The 21,295-nt window shown below is 34.3% G+C and overlaps 1 protein-coding gene across 2 annotated transcripts in view; it reads left to right on the forward strand.

The window, feature by feature from the left end:
- NRDC (nardilysin convertase) overlaps positions 1–21,295 on the forward strand; it is a 100,620-nt gene that overhangs the window by 31,637 nt on the left and 47,688 nt on the right. For both annotated transcript variants that reach the window (XM_065913231.1, XM_065913239.1), the window contains one exon: positions 17,948–18,021. In XM_065913231.1, the coding sequence (XP_065769303.1) occupies positions 17,948–18,021 (74 nt within the window). The remainder of the gene's footprint in view (positions 1–17,947; positions 18,022–21,295) is intronic.

Consider the following 21,295-nt stretch of genomic DNA (forward strand, 5'->3'; position numbering starts at 1 on the left):
AGTAAAAAGAAGTCACTTTATACCAAAATCTAGATAAATACAAGATTGAAATACTAAGAAAGAAAGAAATAATCGCGTTTGACCAGTATAATGTAAAGTCTGATGGCAGTTTTTGGTCCATTTTTTGTTGGTTGTCTCTAGTATCAAGAATCTGGCAGATACCTATTTGAGATGTCTTGAATGAATTAATACAGATTTTTTTAAATATAAAAAAATGCCATAAAATCAAAACACAAATGACAAAAAAAGTTTCTCAAAACATGACAGTGGTCAAGTTTTCTTAAATTGTCTCATCTCTAAGAATTAATTTGACCCTGAGAAAACTTTTGGGTAAGGTCCTGTAAGTTTAAAGAATATGCCATTATTTTCAAGGAAATAAATATTTGTCTGTTATTGAACCCCCAAGTTAACAGCTTTTCCACTAAAACAATGCCAGAATCCCATTAAAATTGACATAATTACTTTGATGACAGTGTTTATAATAGGATACAACATAGTGGTTTTTCTTCTTTAATCTGAAATATGGCTCTCTACTTTGTATTCAGTGAAATAGTTTATAGCTCTTTTTAATTGCATACTTAAGGATATGCTCACAGCACATATATTTGATATCAGTGTTTATCTAATTAAACATTTAATTCCAAAGTAACAAACAAAAGAATAGAGACAAAAGAAGTTAATCAAGCAGTGCAAATGAGGCCCAAATTTATCTTTTTTATAAACTTAGAAAATCAGGGATACTCTTTAGGGTGACTGTGTGTTTGCTTTTGTTTCAAAGTTTTCAACTCCCAAGTTTTACAACATGTTAAGAAAACTTAAGCAGTAGACAAATTGAATACTCATAAATAAACACATTTCATTGGGAAAAAAGAAGAGGCAAAGGATATGTTGAAAAAATTACGACCATCTCAGAGATGATGAAATCTGCTATAAAGTCTAGTTAAAGAACTTGTTTCATTTCTTCTTAAGAAATTCTGTACATTTTTAATCTAAGGAGTACTTCAGGAAATCCAAAGATATTTGTACATTTATTACAGATTATTTCTACTTAAAAAACTGTCAGAATTAATAAGAAGAATGCTACTGCCTAATAGAAGAAATTATTAAGAATATCAGGCCAGGAATTTATGCCATAAATGGTAGACAGTGGTAGAGCATTAAGCATTGCATATTCTATAATACATATGATAATTATTATACTTCTGCAGTTAATATGACTTCTTTGGTGGCTCAGACGGTAAAGCGTCTGCCTACAATGTGGGAGACCAGGGTTCAGTCCCTGGGTTGGGAAGATCTCCTGGAGAAGGAAATGGCAGTCCACTCCAGTATTCTTGCCTGGAAAATCCCATGGACAGAGGAGCCCCGTAGGCTATGTCAGTGGGCTTGCAAAGAGTCGGACACGACTGAGCGACACTTTAACTTTTTCACAGTTAATATGAAATAAAAAGTCTTTGGATAATTTGCAAAAGACTCTTACACAGCATGGATTAAATGTGTCTATTTTTTAATAGGTCAGTAAAATCTAGTTTCCTCACAGGTCATATTGTTCAGTATCTTGAATCATTTAAGTAAAAAGTTGAGGAAATAACTGAATTTTTACTCTATTAAGTAAATGAGAATGAAAGCTGCTTTTACCCTGGTGGCCTTTGCTAATTTCAATAAATTTGAACTTTAGTTTATCAGTATTTCAGGGCAAGAAGAAGATTTATCAAAGTCCAGGAAGTTCACAAAGTAGGCTATTTAATAGGAGACTCTTCTCATGATAAATTGGGACTTCAAAAGGCATCACCCTTAGGCTGAGGAGATGGATTAGCCATCCTGAGGAGTTACAGACTACTTTGAAAAATGCCTATGTTGTCTAGTGAACCTTAAGCCTTGAATATAGTTTAACATGGTCCAGAACCGGTAGGGTTCTCTGATGCCCAAGAGAAGCAAAAACAAACCCTCTCAAAAAGAAAATGCCTTTGTTTTATCTACTCTAAAGTAGAGTGACCAGCATTCAGTCAAACATAGAGATTGGCATGGTTAAGTATTACAAAGATGATTCCTTTTTACAGAAATAAGGGACAAGTTTGAATACAGTTGTAAGTCATAGAAAACTATAAAATGTGACCTATGAGATTTGAAATATAAAAAGTAAGAAAGGGCATTGTGAATTGAGACATGATAATTGAAATTTAAACCATGGATAGGTTTAAGAGAGGAGTACATATAGATGATGTTAGAATTTGTGAATTGAAAGATAGACCAAGAGAAATCCCAAATACAGTGTGAAGAGAAAAGAAAAATGAAAGATACAGAAGAAAGGGAAAGTAGCATAGAGAATAGAGTGAAAATGTCCAATATATATATATACCTAGAGAACTAGAAGGAGAAGAGAAAAAATTAATATGAAATATTTGAAGGGTTGATCACTGGAAAATTTCTAGAACATCAAATCAGAGGGTAAAGAAGTCTAACAAATTCCAAAAGTATATATTAAATCCACATGTAGAAAGTTATAGTGACTACAGAAGACCAAATATAGAAAATCTTTGCCAGATGAAAGGGCAGAAGTTCTTTAAAGTCATGTTAGTTAGTCTGATGGATGACTTTTCAGCAGCAGTAGTGGAAGCTCAATGACAGTAGAATATTTGTAATAGCATGAAAGAAAATAACCACCAACTACAAATTCTACACCAAACAAAAGATATCTTGTAAGAATGATTGTAAAATAGACCTTTAGACACACAGTTGAGTGTGCATGCCACCAGCTTACCAAAGAAAATTCTAAAGAATATATTTCAGGCAGAAGGAGAATATAGATCAGAGCTGGAAAAACGATAGTGGGGCAATGAAAGTCATTTTATATGAATAATATAAATGAGCATTGATTATTTAAAACAGTAATTATGAAACTTAAAAGTATACAGAGTTAAAACAACAACAACAATGTATCAGGAGTAATGCTAAATGGAGAAAAAGGTATTTTTATAAGATGAATATTAGACTTTGATAAGTTAAAAGGATACATGTAATATTTTTAAGGGTAACTGCTGAAAGAACATAGTTTGGGCATAAAAATTCCAAACCAGTACAAGGAAAGCGTTTGGAATAAGTCTCTCAAAGAAATTCAAAGAAGAAAACTGTAGTAGGAGGGATAGAACAAGTGGGACAAGCAGGATGAAGGAGGATGGAGGTAGATGTACATCCATATGTAACAGTAATTCTTATTAAATATGAGTGGATTAACTTCCAGTTAAAAGATAAACATCAGACTGGATTTAAAAAGCCTAAGCAAATAGTTTTTAAGACTTCTATATCTAAGACTTGGGAGGGGTTCCCTGGCAGCTCAGATGGTAAAAGAATCTTCTTGCAATGCAGGAGACCTGGGTTTGATCCCTAGGTGGGGAACATCCCCTGGAGAACGGAATGGCAACCCACTCCAGCAGTCTTGCATGGAAAATTCTATGGACAGAGAAGTCTGGCAAGCCACAGTCCATGGGGTTGCAAAGAGTTGGACATGACTGAGTGACTAGTACATGTAGTAAGTCTTGGAAAAAAAAGTGTTGCTCAAGAGGCTCATGTCATATTGATAAAACTTAACAAGGAAGACATGATTGTTTCCAGTCTGAACTCATCTGATAGCATAGCCTCAAAGTAAATCAGATGTAAAGACCAAAGAATAAGTAAACAACTGCAATGGGAGATTTAACATCCGTTTCTCAGTATTTGATAGAATAACTGTAAAATCAGTAAGAACTTTGAAGATTAGGACAAAAAGATTACCACTTGAATCCTCAGTCAACACCTTCCAGCTACAAAAATTTTCATTTGAGCATATTTTAAGCCACAAATTCAGTCTCAAATTTCAAAGCATTGAAACCATATTATTAATGATTGTGTTTTCTAATCACAGTGTATGTACAGTTAAATTTTAGGTAGAAATCAGTAACAGACAACTAGAATATTACCTTATGTTTGGAAATTAAATACATTTCTAAGGAACACCTGGGTAAAGAGGAAAGCGTATCAGAAATTAGAAAATACTTTGTATTGAATTATAAAAATATTATAAGTTGTGGGATGCAGCTGTAATCGTTCTTAGAGGGAAATAAATACTTTTAAATGTGTATTCTGTCAGCTTCTCTCATGTCTCAGTTGGTTAAGAATCTGCCTGCAATGCAGGAGACTGCCTGCTATATAGTAGACCTGGGTTTGATCCCTGGGTTGGAAAGATCCCCTGGAGGAGGAAATGGCAACCCACTCCAGTATTCTTGCCTGGGAAGTCTCATGGACAGAAGAGCCTGGCAGGGTACAGTCCATGGGATCCAAAGAGTCAGACACGACTTAGCAACTAAACCACCCCTAAATGTATATTTTAGAAAAGAAGAGTTTAAAGTTAATGAGCTGATCAATCTCAGGAAGTCTGAGTAAGACCAGCAAAGTATGCCCAAAGAAAGAAGAAAGAAAAGGTGAAGATAAATGAAATAAAAAGCAGATTGACCTCAGCAGGAATAGTGAAATAAGGACTTCTGAAAGCCCCTCTGTAAAAGCAATGAGAACCTTGCCAAAAATTGTCAAAATCAACTTTTTCAGAACTCTGAAAATAAGAAAAGCTTGCAACAATCCAAGGAGTTTATTCAAGCAGGTGACTAAATCTTAGTAAGAACGGTTTGCTTTGTGACATTTTAATTTGCCCTGTTTCCATTCCCTTCTACCCAACTCTACAGTAATCTTGAAAACGAAGAGGTCCCACAGTCTTAGTGAAAACAGCAGTCTAGCAGCCACTGAAAGGGGCTGGATGGATTAAGAGATCTCTAAAAACATCATTCTAGAGAATCTTCATTATTTGACCTGTCTAGAAATTCCCTGGGAACCACCATTCATGAACTTTTATGATTTGGTCTGAGTGGGAGCTCACGTATTTGCAAAAATCTTTTTCTCTGGAGACATTTGTCTATAGCATTTAGATGGCAATAGTTTAACTTTGTGACCATCTGAGGCAGTGGATAAAAGTTGGAGCAAACAAAGCTTAAAAGGAAGAACTGCAAAATAAGATATCCTAAGGGGCTTTGAAACGCTCCAGGATATTCCTGGGAATTTTGAAGGTCACGTATGTGCATAAAGCTGTGTCATGTCCAGGGCTGTATGCATGCTCAAGAAAGACTTAAGGCCTTACACTCTTGTCATGGCTGATCTTGAGTCTCTGTGCAAGCAGGATGTGATGGCTAATGTAGAGTTGTAAACTGCCTGACTGAATGTTGAAAGCATCCCCCAATATGCATAGAGAACCCCTTGGCAAGGCATTTAAGGAAATCTCTCTGCAACTAGAGATTATCACTAAGCTAACCAAGCCATCAAAGAATACAGACTTCACAGGATTAGTTTAAGGTAAGTGTGAGTTGCTCAGTCATGTCTGACTCTTTGCAACCCCATGGTCACAGGCTCCTCTGTCCATGGAATTCTCCTGGCAAGAATACTGAAGTGTGTAGCCATTCCCTTCGCCAGGGCATCTTCTTAAACCAGGGATTGAACCCAGGTCACTCATTGCGGACAGTTTCTTTACTGTCTGAGCACCTAGGGAAATCAGAAGAGCACTAAATATGTAAATGGTAACAACAAGAAACAGCAATAACAAGAAACCCTGAAGAGGGAGGAGAGGCTTGATGAGTTGCTACATTATATTACTAGAAAAACTTTTTTCAATAAAATTATGAGGGATGCAGAAAAGTATAGATACTGTTCCTACTAAAGCCTAGATTCTGGAGTTAACTAGACAGAAACTTTAGATCACCTGTTTTAATTATGTTCAAGGAGCTAAAGAAAACTATGTCTAAGAACTAAAGGAGAACACAAGAATGATGTCTTACTAAATAGAGAACATCAGTAAAGAGATACAAATTATTTTTTTCCCAGGTAAATAGTTGCTTTATTTTTACTCACTTAAGGAAAAAAAATTAGAGTATCATTGCTGTACAATTCTGTGTTAGTTTCTGCTGTACAACAGAGTGAGTCAGTTACATGTATACATGTATCCCGTCCCTCTTGAACCTTCCTTCTAACACCCCCCAACAGATACAAATTATTAAAAGAACCAAATAGAAATTCTAGAGTTGAAAACTACAACTTGAAAAATTAACTAGAAGAGCTTAACAGGAGATTTGAGCTACCTGAGGAAAGAATGAAAAAACTTGAAGAAAGATTAATTGGGATTGTCCAGTCTGAGGAACAGAAATAAAGAAAAGGGATGAAGAAAAATAAAACAGAGCCTCAGATATCTACAGGATACCATCAAGCATACTAGCATGTGTTTTATAGAAGTTCCAAGAGGAAATGAGAAAAACATAGAAAGTATTCTTGAAGACATAATAGCCAAACTCTTTGCAAATTGGTAAAAGACAAACATCTGCACATTCAAGCACCTCAGCAGATTTCCAGAAGAATAAACAGTGATATTCACAACAATGACTTTCACATTAAGATATGTTATAATCAAGCCATTAAAAGCTAAATGTAAAAAGAATATTGAAAATAGCAAGAAAGGAGCAGCTTTTTTCATAAAAGTAAATCTCAGTAAACAGGTGCTTTGAGAAATCATGGAAGCAAGAAGACAGTGGTATGATACATTCAAAGTACTGAAAGAGTGCAAACCCAAGTATTTTTTATCCAGCAAAAATATCCTTCTAAATGGAGAAATTAAGACATTCTCAGCTAAATTAAAATTGTCATTAAGCAGATCTTCTCTGTATGACGTATTAGATGGATGGAGTCCTTCAGACTGAAATGAAAGGACACTCAATTCCACATGAAGAAATAAAGCACACACTTATAAAGATAACTTATACTATACTATATAATTTATACTGTCTTTGTTTACCTATATAAATATAAAAGATACAGTTTTTGTAATTTTTTCCTGATTTAAAAGATAGCTGTATAAAGCAAAAATTATAAATGTGTTGATAGGCATATAATGTATAATGATATCATTTGTATGGCAATAATAGCACAAAAAAGAGAGAACAGGTATATAGAAGTGAAGCTTTCATGTAATATTGAAGTTAAGTTGGTATTCAAAACGGATTGTTATAAGTTATTAGTTAGGAAAATAACTCAAAAATATAGTAAAAGAAGTGGCAAGGGAACTTAAGTGGTACTGTAAAAAATACCTATTTTAACAAAAAGAAGTCAGCAGTTGAGGAATAGAGGGGAAAAAAGGCATAAGACTTGCAGTAGATAGCAAAGACAGATATAAATCCTGTCTTATCAGTAATTAAATGTAAATAGATTAAGCATTTCAATTAAAAGATAGGACATTGGCAGACTGGGTAAAGAAACATGAGTCAGCTATGTAATATTCTGCCTGTAAGAGACCCACTGTATTTTTTTAATTGACATATGATTGCTTTGCAGAATTTTGTTGTTTTCTGTGAAACATCAACATGAATCAGCCATAGGTATACATATGTCCCCTCCCTCCTGAGTCTCCTTCCTCCCTCCCTCACCATCCCGCGCATCTAGGTTGATGCAGAGCCCCTGTTTGAGTCCCCTGAATCATACAGCAAATTCCCATGGCTTTCTGTTTTACATATTGTTATGTAAGTTTCCATGTTACTCTCTCTGTACGTCTCACCCATTCCTTCCCATCCCACCCCACCCCCCATGTCCATAAGTCTGTTCTCTATGTCTGCTTCTCCATTGCTGCTGTGCAAATAAATTCATTGGTACCATCTTTTTAGATTCCATGTATATGCATTAGTAGACGATATTTATCTTTCTCTTTCTGACTTACTTCACTTTGTATAATAGGCTCTAGATTCATCCACCTCATTAGAACGACTCAGATGTGTTCCTTTTTATGGCCAAGTAATATTCCATTGTGTAAATGTACCACACCTAATCCATTCACTCTGTTGATGGGCATAGAGGTTGCTTCCGTGTTCTAGCTATTGTAAATAGTGCTACAGTGAACACTGTGTACATGAGAGAGACACACTTTAGGTTAAAATACACCAGTAGATTGGCAATTAAAGGATGATATGTGTCCTGCATTGGCAGGCGAGTTTATCACTGAACCACCAGGGAACCCTTAAATATACACCAATAGATTGACAATAAAAGGATGAAAAAGTATATACAAATACTGTTTAAAAGGGAACTATGGTGGCTGAACTAATATCAGACAAAATAGACTTTAAGATGAAACTTGTTACTGGAGACAAGGGAATTTTATAATAATATAAGGGTCAGTTCATCAGAAGGTGTAACAATTATAAACACACGTTCATCTTTCAAAGGAACCTCAAAATACATAAAGCAAAAACTGACAGAATTGAAGGCAGAAATACACAATTCAGTAATATTGGTTGCAAATGTAAATATTCTACTTTCAATAAGGAATAGAACAACTGGGTAGATCAACAAGAAATAGAAGACATGAACAAGCATGTAAATTTTAACAGAGCACTTCACCCCAAATCAGCAAAATTCACATTCTTCTCAAGTATTTCATGTACTTTTCTTCAGCATTGATATATATTAGGTCATAAAATAAATTTATTTCCAATATATTTGAAAGAATGAAATTATACAGAGTATGTTCTCTAGCTGTAAAGGAATGGAATTAGTAATCAGTAACAAGGAAATTTGGGGAATTTCATGAATCTGTAGAAATTTAACAGTCTTCCCTTAAATAATCAATGGGTCAAAAAAGAAATCACAAGGGAAGTTAAAAAATACTTAGACACTAGTGAAAATGAAAACAACATACAAAAAATTATGAGATGTATCAAAACCAGTGCTCAGAGGGAAATTTATAACTGTAAACCCCTCCATTAAAAAAGTAAGATCTCAAGTGAACCTAAACTTGCATCTTAATTAGCAAGGCAAAGAAGAGCAATCTAAACCCAAGTAGGCAGAAGGAAGAACATAATAAACATTTGAGTGGGAATAAATGAAATAGGGAATAGAAAAACAATAGAAAATAAACAAAATCAGAATTTGGTTATTTGAAAAGGTGAACAAAATTGACAGACCTTCAGCTAAACTGACCAAGAAAAAGAAATGAAAGAGTGGACATTAGTATAATATTAACCAAAATTTAAAAATTGTAATAGAATTGTGAACTATTGTATGCCAACAAGTAGATAGCCAAGATGAAATGGACAAATTTGTAGAAAGACACAAAACTATTGAAACTGACTCGAGACAGAAAATTTGAATAGACCTATAATGAGAGATTGGATTAGTAATCAAGAACTTACCAAAAGAAGAATATAGATCCATATGACTTTACTGGTGAATTCTACCAAACATTTAAAGAATTAAAACTAATGCTTCATAAACTCTTCTGAAATATAGAAGAGGGACACTTCTAAGTCATTCTATGAAGCCGGTATTACTCTGATATTAAAACTAGACAATGATTGTACAGGAAAACTACAGGCCAGTAGTAGAATGTGTGTGTGTGTGTTAGTTGCTTAGTCATGTCAGACTCTTTGCAACCCCATAGACCGTAGTTCACCAGTCCCCTATGTCCTTGGGATTCTCCAGGCAAGAACACTGGAGTAGGTTGCCATTTCCTTCTCCAAAAGGAACTATAGAAAGAAAGAAAGTGAAGTCACTCAGCCGTGTGCTACTCTTTGCGACCCCATGGACTGTAGCCTACCAGGCTCCTCCATCCATGGAATTTTCCAGGCAAGAGTACTGGAGTGGGTTGCCATTTCCTTTTCCAAATAGTAGAATATAGATGCAAAAATCTTCAGCAAAATGCTACAAAACTGAATCAGCAGCATATAAAAAGAATTATGCACCATTCAGGTGGGATTTATCCCAGGATTGCAAGGGTAGTTCACCATACAAAAACCAGTCAACATAATTGCCAAATTAATGGGAGGACAGAAACACATTTCAAAAATTATCTCAGTATAAATAGAAACGGCGTTTAATTGAATTCAGCACCCTTTCATGATAAAACCTGTAATAAACCATGAATGAAAGGGAACTTCCTCAACTTCATAAAGAGTATCTATGAATAACCCACAACTAACATCATTTTTAATGGTTGAAGATTGAAAACATTTCCCCAAATATGAGGATCAAGACATCAGCTCTGTCCACCTCTATTTGACATTGTAGTGGAGGTTTTAGCTAGAACAATTAGACACAAAAAAGAAAGCATTCAGATTGGGGAACTAGTAAAACTGCTTGTAGATGGTATCATCTTATATGAATGATTCTCATTATTTATGGAGAATTCATCTACCCACTTAAATTTTTTGTAGCTCCAAGATGAATACTTGTGATGCTTTTGCAGTCATTCATGGACATATGGGGAGAAGAAAAGGAAAATTGTGAAAAAGTTGAGTTGCTTGACCTACACATTCTCACCTGAGGTTAAACAATGCAACACTCTGCCTTTTTATTTCAGCTTTCATACAGAAGTGACCGGAGGATTAGGGAACAGAATAACATAGTAAAAGCAGCTCTGGCTCAGGAGCCAGTTCTATGGAGTTTGAGTCTCAACTCTGGTACCCATTGGGAAAGGCCCCTTGGAAAAGTGGCTTTAGGCAAAGTCCTTAATGCTTCTGAATCTCATTCTCTTTTTTGTGAAATAAAAGAGAATCAACTAGAATGAGATACCTTTAGGATTTAAGGTCATAATCTGTGTGTGTGAGTGTGTGTGTGTGTGTGTGTGTGTGTGTATGTATGTGTATGTATTACTCCTGGAGAGTCATTCAGTACTTGCTTATTCAGCAGATGTGATGACTTTAGAAAGCATAACTACTGCAAATAGCAAGAACTTAACTATATGTGAATAACCCTACAAATTCTATAGATGAACTGTTAGAGCTAATATCAAGTTAATGGGGTTGCAAAATCAAGATCATTGTACAAAAATCAACTGTATTTTTACACACTAGCAATGAAAAATTCAAAAATGAAATTGAGAAAATTCCTTGTATAGTAGTATTAAAAAGAATAAAATACTTAGGAATAAATTTAACAAGAGAGTTGCAAGAGCTGGAAAGACATCCCATGTTCATAGATTACAAGACTTAATATTGTTAAGATGGCAGTACATCCCAAATTTGTCTGTAGATTGAGCTTAGTCCATATCAAAATTTCAGCTATCTTTTTTGAGGAAATTGATGAGTTGGTTCTGAAATTCATATTGAAAGGAATTGACCAAGAATAGCCAAAATTAATCCTGAAAAAGAACAAAGTTAGAGGACTCACATTCTCAGTTTCAAAACTTACTCAAAGCTGAATGATACTGACATAAGAATTGACACATAGGAGAATTTCTCTGGTGGTCCAGTGGCTAAGACTCCATGCTTCCAATGCCTGGGCTCAACCCCTAGTTAGGGAACTAGATCCCACATGTGACAACTAAGACCCAGCACAGCCAAATAAATTAAAAAAAAAAAAAAAGAATAGATATACTGATCAGTGGAATAGAGTTGGGGCTCCAGAAATAAACCATTACACTTATGGTTAGTTGCAAGGGTGCCACATCAATTCAATGGGAAAAAACAGTTTTTCAACACATGGTACTGGGACAGCTGGATATGCACATACAAAAGAATCAAGTTAGATACTTTGTCCATACCATATACATATTGAGACATATACTTAAGTGTAAGAGCAAAAGCTGTAAGACTAAAGAGAACATAGGCTTAAATCTTTGTGACTGGACATGGTAATAGTTCTGCAGATATGCCATGAAACACAGAAGGAACAAAGGAAAAACTGGATAAATTGGACTCCACTAAAATTAAAATTTTTTTTGCTTTAATGGGTCCTATGAAAAGACAGTTCATAGAAGGGAAGAAAATATTTTAAAATGGTATATTTGCTAAGGTGCTAGTATCTATGTTCAACAGTAAGACAAATAATCCAATTTTTAAATGGGCACAGAATTTGAATAGACATTTCTCCAAGGAAAATACTCAGGTATCTTACTCAGGTATGAATAAGCACATGAAAAGATGCTCAACATCTTAGTCACTAGGAAAGTGAAAATCAAAATTTCAGTGAGGTGTACCACCTCACACTGGTCAGAATAGCCATCATTAAAAAGTCAACAAATAATAAATGTTGGAAAGTGTGTGGAGAAAAGGAAACCCTTTTACATTGTTGGAGGGAATGTAAACTGGCGTATTCACTATGGAAAACAGTGTGGACAACATGATCCACCGTCATGGTCCAACAGTCCCACTCTTGGGCATACGTCTAGAAAAGACGAAGACTAGTTTGAAAAGATACATGCACCCCAGTGTTCATAGCAGCACCATTTACAATAGCCAAACATGGAAGCAATCTATATGTCCATCAATAGATAAATGGATAAAGAAGTGCTGTGTGTATACAATGGAGTACTACTCAGCTATAAAAAAGAATGAAATGATGCCACTTGCAACAACATGAATGGACCCTAGAGATTATCATACTAAGTGAAGTAAGTCAGAAAGAGAAAGACAGAGACCAATATGATATCACTTATATGTGGAATCTAAAATAGAACACAAATGAACATATCTATGAAACAGAAACAGACTCAAGGACATAGAGAACAGACTTGTGATGGCCACAGGAAAGGGGGGTGGAGGGGGAACAGTTGGGAGTTTGGGGTTAGCAGATGCAAACAAGTATATATAGGATGGATAAACAATAAGATCCTACTTAATAGCTAGGAAATTATATTCAGTATCCTTTGATAAACCAGAATGGAAAAGAATAGAAAAAATAGGTGTAACCGAGTCACTTTGCTGTTCACAGAAAACAGTTATACTTCAATTAAAAAAAAACTTCAGTGAGGTATCACTTCAAAAAGGAGAACATTAACAATTATTGGTAAATGTGTAGATAAATTAGAACCTTCATACATTGTTGGTGGTATAGCTGTGTTAGAAAATGTAGTTAGAAAACTTCATCAAAAGTTAGAATTACAATATGACTTAGCAGTTCTACTCTTTGTATACATTCTCTAGAGAATTGAAAACATACGTTTGCATAAAAATATCTAAATGAGTGTTTGTAGCAGCATTATATATAATAGGTCAAAAGTGGAAAAACCGAAATGTCAATCCACTGATGAATGGATAAACCAAATGTGGCATATCCATACAGAGGAATGTCACTTGGTAATAATAAGGGAATGAAGTTCTGGTGCATGATACAATGTTTGAATGAATGTTGAAATGAATGTTGAAAACATTATGCTAAGAGAAAGGGGCCAGACACGAAAGGCCCCATATAAGGTTTGATTCCATTTACATGAAATGTCCAAAATAGGCAAATCCATAGAGATCAAAAGTGTTACAGGGGTTAGAGGGATGGGGGAATAGAAGATGACTGTTAAGAGGTACAGAGTTTATTTTGGGGTTAATGACTATTTTCTGAAATTAGTGGTAATGTACACAATTCTGTGAATGTAGTAAAATTCTTTTAATTATATACTTTTAAAGGGATATTTTGTGGTATGTGAATTATGACTCAATAGAAACAGCAAACATAGACTTTCTAGAAAGCTAAATGTTGGTTTGAAAAAACTAGCAAAATAGATAAACCTTTTATGAGACTGGTCAAAGGAAAAAAGTATGTGAAAATATCAGGAATAAAAAAGAATATGATATATTGGCTGATATTGAAAATATAATAAGATATTTTGAAAACTTTTTCCAGTAAATGAAAAAACTAGAGGGCATTCCTAGTAATATTATTTATAAAACCCACATAAGAGAAATTATAATTTAAAAGTTTGCATACTCATAATCATTAAAGAAATCAATCAGTAATGAAAGATCTTCTCAAAAATAAACTTGTTTTCTTTAGAGTCTTACAAAAAAATGGAGGAAAGAAATAATTCCTCCCTCGTTTAAAAAACAGCACAACCTTGATATAAGAAAGTATAATATAAGAAAAAATATAGACCAGATTAACAAACAGGCTGATACAGCAGTACTGAGTTGGGTTCATCCTGGAAATACAAGGTAGGGTTAACAAAATCAGTGCTGTTCATCTCATTGCCAGATTGAAGGAGAAAAAACCATAATTCTGTGTATGTAGAGAAAAATTACATGGTAAAATTGAGTATCTGTTAATGAAGATGCTGTTGGCAAGTGGAATATAATCTCAGTGTGATATTTGATATTTTATTTATTTATTTATTTTTTGATATTTGATATTTTAAATCAAACCTTATATTTAATGATGAAACTTTGAAAGATTTCAAGCTGGGATCAACAACAAGGCAGATGCGGTTTATGGTCACTTCTATTCATCATTCTATTAGGGAAGAAAGAAAAATAAGCAAAATAAACTGTCATAGCATATGATATGATTATGAACATAGAAAATTTAAATATACAGGTAAAAATTACTAACAACAGAATTCAGTAAGATAGCTGGATATGCACAAATTTAAAACCACAAAAATTATGTTTAACATATAAAAGTATAATTTCTGTGTATCTGCAGCAGTTAGAAATTGAAATTTAAAAACAAGTTTATAAGAGCTACATAATCAGACATTCAAGAATCATTCCCCATAACCAACCAGGGACCTGTTGTATAGCACAAGGAAGTCGGGTCAGTGTTATGTAGAAGCCTGTAAAGGAGGGGTGTTTAGGGGAGAATGGATACATGTGTATGTATGGCTGAGTCCCTTGTTCATCTGAAACTGCTGCAACATTGTTAATCAGCTATACCCTAATACAAAATAAAAAGTTTAAAGTTTGGGGAAAAAAGGAATCATCCCCCAAATTATATATAAGACTTCTTCATGGAGGATATATTAAAATCTTATTTAAATATTAAATAAAAGACCTAAATAAATTGAGAGAAATACTATTTATGGATTTTAAGCCCTTTTAAAAAATTAAATTAAAAAATTTAAGCCCTTTTAAAAAATTGAAAAAAATTTTTCTTTTGGTCACTTTGCTAAGCGTAGAGGATCCTAGCTCCCCAACCAGGGATCAAACCCCTCCCACCTGCATTGAAAGTGCAGAGTCCTAACCACTGGACCACCAGGGGATTCCCCAAAATCTTTCTCTCTTGTTTTTTTCAGTGACATTAGTTCTTCCTATTTAATGTACAGATTCAGTGATATCACAACCATAATCGTAGAAGATTTACTTAGTCTTAAATAGACAACCTAACTCTAAGATTTATAAGGAAATACAGAGGGCTAAGTATAGCCAGGATACTTTTGAATTGGAAAAATAACAAGGTCATAGAACTTGACCTACTAGATATTAAGATTTGTTTTGTAATTAGGACATTGTGGTGTTAGCAGAAGGCTAAACAAAGAGACGGTGGAACAGAATGTTTCTTGGAATGGAAATAGACCAACACATACATGGACACTTGATTTTTGATAGAAACATTATGAAGCAGTGGTCAAGGGCTTTTTAAAAAAATAATACCAAGATAGTATAATGGCAAAAACAAAATTGACTCCCTATCTCACAACATACACAAAAAAATCAATTCTATGTGGATTATAGACCAAAAAGTGAAAAGTGCCATTAAAAGTTTTATGGAAAAGTGTGACTTTAACCTTAGATAAGGATTATCAAACAAAATGGAAAAACAAAAAGGAGAGATGATAGTACATTGTGTTCATGTAAAGGTAACATAAAGAGAGTGAAAAAAGCAAGTGTAAAGTGGAAGAATATATTTGTAACACATGTAACTAACAAAGAACTTAGAATAATACCATTGAGTTTTAATTATTAGATTACATATGTTTACATATGATTATATATGCTATTACATTATTACATAAGTGAAGTGAAGTCGCTCAGTTGTGTCCAACTCTGCAACCTCATGAACTGTAGCCTACCAGGATCCTCCGTCCATGGGATTTTCCAGGTAAGAGTACTGGACTGGGTAGCCATTTCCTTCTCCAGGGGATCTTCCCGACCCAGGAATCGAACCCGGGTCTCCCACATTGTAGGCAGACGTTTTACCGTCTGAGCCACAATGGATAATTAAATATATATACTGTTAGAATCAATAAGAAAAGTACAACCCAATAGAAGAAGCCCTAAAACAGGCATATTATAACAGAAGAAATTAAAATTATTACTAAATTTACAAAATGTTCTATCAGGAAAATGTAAATTCAAATCATTATGAAATTTAATTATCCTTCTAAAAGTTACAGAAAATTTTAACGTCTGACAGTACCAAGTGAAGATGAGGTTGTAGAGGATTGGAGGAATGTTCTGATGCAAGAGTAAACTGGCACAATCACTTTTGGAAAGGTTTGGTATTAACCTGGTGATGTAGAACATATGATGCATATGCTGTTTCCTTGGGGTTCTTAGATAGATATTTAGACAAACTTGTGCATATGTGCCGTGGTACATATTTATAAGAATGTTTTTGACAACAACCAGCACAGATATCCATCAGCAGTAGAATGGATGAGTAAATTCATGCAGTGGAATATTCTTTTTTTTTTTTTTTTTGGAATATTCTATTGCAGTGAAAATAAATCAGCCAGTGTAAGATCGTGAATGACTATTAAAGTGTTGAGTTAAATAAATCATGTAAAGGGTATATAAACTACATATCCATTTATATGAAGCTCAAAAATGAAAATATATTGTCTAGAACATGCATTCTTGGCAGGGTTCATATTGTTTCTTTTGGTAGCAGAAATTGGTTCTTGGAGGTAAAAAAATGTTTGATATTATAATGGTTTGTGGCCCTCCAAAGCTTAACCCTATCTGCAAAATCTTCACTTAGTATTAATTTCTGTCTGAGTTTTCTCAAGAATCACATGAGCACCATTTACACTGACACTGAGTTCATGGAAGAGATGCAGAGCGTATGTAAGGTCTGGGCTACAATTGTGGTGATAGATGATTGGAGGACGTTCACATGACTGTTTGATCATGAAGTTATCACTAGAGGTAGTCTGCGTGTGTCAGTTGGTTGTCATTAGCTGCCTTGTGGATATTGTTTATGTTTGACCCTTTCTCTTCTTTTGTGTGTGACTTTGATTTTTAGAATTAAATAGAATCTGTTTTATTATTTAATTCAACAAAAGTTATTTAGCCCATCATTAGTTATAACAAGTACTGAAAAGAAAAAACTGTCAGTAACATTTTAATGAGTACTAGTAGCTAATTAAGTTAAAAGTTTCTTCTCAGAGCAACCAGAAGTTCAAAGTTTATTAAATATTGTAGGAAATTAATTTTTAATGTCTTGCTGGAAAAGTAAATATTAATTTTTAAAAACTTGATTGTATTAATGTTATTATATAAATGGGTAATTTGCATATGTAATTTGATGTACTACAACCTCTATAAGGAATAAATTATATTAAAGCTTACAAATACAGTTATACAATTAAGTGAAATACTATTAACTGTTAATATTTTAACTTAAAAAGTTAAAAAAGAGTAGTCCTCAGATACTTTTTACTTATGAAATCAGGTACACATACAATATGTAAACAGGCTGTATATGTGTGCAGAAATTTCATAGGGTAGTGACTGGAATAAGATTTCTGAAAAGGCTCCTTAGGGTTGATAATGGAAAAAAAATCAAGAAACATGTCTAGAAACACATGTATATGTGTTAAAACTACCAAGAAAAGCAGAGAAGTGATTACTGTAACTTTTATGATATTACTTCTGAGATGGGTACTGGGTGCTTCTAGAGCTTCGACAGTGTTCTAGTTCTTGAACTGAGTAGTTGCCACTTTGGTATTTGCCCTGTAGTCTTTATGCTCATGTTTTATGTATTTTTCTGTAGTGGGTGTTATATTTCATAATAGAGAAAAAGTGGTTCATAGACTTCAAAATCTAGAAATGCTGTATATTGTTTAGGTTTTATACACATGATTATGAACTAAATCTCCAACTTAGTAAAGTTTCTTACTTTAAAAAAATAGATGTTGGCTGGTGAACAGCTTTTACCAGACCCTGTTTTTTTTTTTTGTCTTAAGATGGGCCCAGTTTTTCATTCATCCGCTAATGATCAGAGATGCAATTGACCGAGAAGTTGAAGCTGTTGATAGTGGTAAGTGCTTTATGTCATACTGTTTTTTCCTTCATTGATCCAGTTATTTAGCATATTTATCATTCTTTATCACTGTTTATGTCATAAGGGGCTAAATTAAAATAGAAATGTCATGTTTATTACTGAAGCCATTAAGTGTCTATTCAGTATAGATTTGAAATAAATTGAAGGATTGTGGATTTTTGATTTTTCAGCCTTTGCTTTTTTTGAGGGTTTTACCACAGTGACTGACCTCTTACCATGATTCTTGATTCTTAAGATTAATACTGGGTATTCAAACTTTAGAAGTTCATATACTCTTTTTGCATGAAGAAATATTTCCTCTGAGGCTTTACTTTATGCACCATCCTGATATTAAAATAGCTTATTTTTTGTTACTTCTGTGTGTCAGTGCTTTGTGAATTTAGCTTCTGTACTGATAATAATTTTGGTATGTTTGTGGATGAAGAAACTAAACTCTTGAGCAGGAAACCTGTTAATTTTACTTTTTGATGGTCTTTCTTATCTTTGTGATTTAAAGATTGAAGACAATAAGGAAAACTGTGTGTCTGTATAGGGTGAGGATTCATTAGAGAACTGTGCTACAGATATCCCTCAGTTACAGGATATCAGTAAATAATATCACTGCAGATTAACCCTGCTTCCTTATTTTAGCATTAGAAACATATAATAGTACACTTGGGGGGACTTCTAGTTCATATAAGTTAGGCTTGGCTTGCATAACTGAAGAGGCAAGGTCTTTGTACTAGTTCTTCCTTTTGTAACATTTTCCCTTTGGTTTGATTGTGTGTCTATTTCTGATAATCATTTACTGCCTTCACTAGGCAAAATAAACTGCAGATGACTGGAAAGGACTATTTGTTTTCAAGTCAGCAAACTGTGTTTTACTTATAGAAATGTCACTAATTGTGGCCCTCAATTTATTAGTAAAAGAGAGTAGAATGGAATTAGATTCCTCCTAGCTCTAGTCGCTTCTTATAACCAAAGATTTATTTTCTTCATTTTTGTTATTTACTTACCCACAACTGGGTTTTTTCATAGGCCCAGATAACTTTGTTGAATGCATGAAAACTAAAATAAATAAGAAAAACTCTAAAAGCCTTCCCTGCTTTTGGAACCTAGGAACTATATTCTGTGTCTTTAATTCTTTCAGGTGTGTTTTTATTTGTATAGTTTCAAGAGTGGGTTGAAATTGCCATTTAAAAGGTTAAACCCTGATAGTCCAATGATAGGACTCAGAAATTGTACTGCTGTAGCCAGGCGACTTCACTTTCACTTTTCACTTTCATGCATTGGAGAAGGAAGTGGCAGCCCACTCCAGTATTCTTGCCTGGAGAATCCGAGGGACGGTGGAGCCTGGTGGGCTGCCGTCTAAGGGGTCGCACAGAGTCGGACACGACCGAAACGACTTAGCAGCAGCAGCAGCCCAGGCTCAGTCTTTGGCTGACAGACTAAGAGTTTGCTAGCTGTGTGGTGCACCCCCCCCCAAAAAAAAGATTAAACATCTCATTTAATTTTATGAGTTTAATTCAGAATATATTTTATTTTGAATGTGTGATATATGATATGTACTCACACACTCACAATAAGTAGTTTTGGTTTAAAATGAACTTAAGCTAAAGGCTCTGTTTGTTTTGTTTTTGATGATAGGAGACCTAGGTTTCAATTTGTAATCTGATACAAATAACTAGGTATATATCATTAGTTACTTAACCTTCTAAGTATAAAGGATTTACTTGAGATTAGGGAGATGAAAGGGATTTCCCCAGTGGCTCAGCGATAAAGAACCCACCTGTAGTGCAAGAGATGCAGGTTCGATCCATGGGTCGGCATGATCCCCTGGAGGAGGGCATGGCAACCCACTCCAGTATTTTTGCCTAGAGAATCCGATGGGCAAACCTGGCGGGCCATGGTCCATGGGGTCGCAGAGAGTCGGACACAGCTGAAGCGACTGAGCATGCCATGTATGCAAGGAGATGGGAGCGGTCTTAAAATTTTGGTGTAACAAACTAGTATTCATTAAGTAGTTGTTTTTTAGCTTATTAAGATTAACTAAGTTTAGGTTCTGTGAACATTGAACATATGAACATTTGGGGACTCAGTATTTACACATTGGTAGATACTGATATTTATTATGAACACAGCATAAATTTATCTTGGCTAAAGCCACAAAACATTTATAATTGAATAGTGTCACATGTTAACACATATCATATGTAGACCATTAAGAGTTAACAGCTCTAGGCCAGGTCGAAGTCAGTATTATAGTCACACATCTTAGCCTTTCTTTTTCCAGAATCAGTATCTACAAATAATGAGGTCTATTAAGCACTTCTGAAAGCTTCACAATTGGATGTTATTTTCTTTTATTCAGATGTAATAATCTTTATTCTATCATTCTCACCTCATTTGCATGTTTTTAGTTGCCTGCATGTTCTAATGACCCATTCAGTGTGAGAGGAGTTGAAATGAAATTCAACTGTCATGGTAGATTCATCTTTTCATTTTCATTTCCTTCTCCTCCTGCTTATGGAAGAGATTCTTTCCTAGGTTTTAAATTTATCACTTGTTGTACCTTCATTACCATGCCCTGCATTGACAGTCTGTTTTTGGTCTGATCTTTCAATGGAGTGGTTATACACATAAATATAAGAATTTGTTTGTACAATGCAGATAGGTCTGTTCAGTGTTTTATAATTTTCGTGAATACATTTAATCACAGAAGCCACAAATGTACACAGGATAGATCTTAAAATCAGATTGACTTATTGCTAAAATAAGATTGTAGAGAAAATATTATTCTTAATGATTAGCTCTTTATTTTAATGATTATTCATACTCTTACATAATCATGTGTAATTGCTTACATATTGTACCTTAGTAATTGAGATTGGGGATATGACCAAAGCTTTTTTTTAATATAATCAAGTGGTTGAGTGTGTTCTTTAAGTGTTCAGTATTTGTACTCTATTTTTGTCAGTTGTAGGGAAATTCTAGATTACTTTTTGTAGATATGTTTATATGTCTACTCTATTATAGTTTCCTGTTGCCGCTGTAACAAATTACCAGAAACTCAGTGGCTTAAAATAACAGGTTTTTTTTTTAAACTTTTGGAGGTCGGAAATCTAAAATAATTTCCTCAGGACTGCATTTCTGTTGGCAGCCCCAAGGAAGAATCTGTTTCCTTTCCTACCTTCTAGATACCACCTACTTTCCTAGACTGTGGTTCCTTTCATTATCTTAAGAGCCATTGGTGTGGAATCTCCTTTGCTAT

This window comes from Muntiacus reevesi, chromosome 1, assembly GCF_963930625.1.
Source record: "Muntiacus reevesi chromosome 1, mMunRee1.1, whole genome shotgun sequence".
Taxonomy (NCBI): Eukaryota; Metazoa; Chordata; class Mammalia; order Artiodactyla; family Cervidae; genus Muntiacus; species Muntiacus reevesi.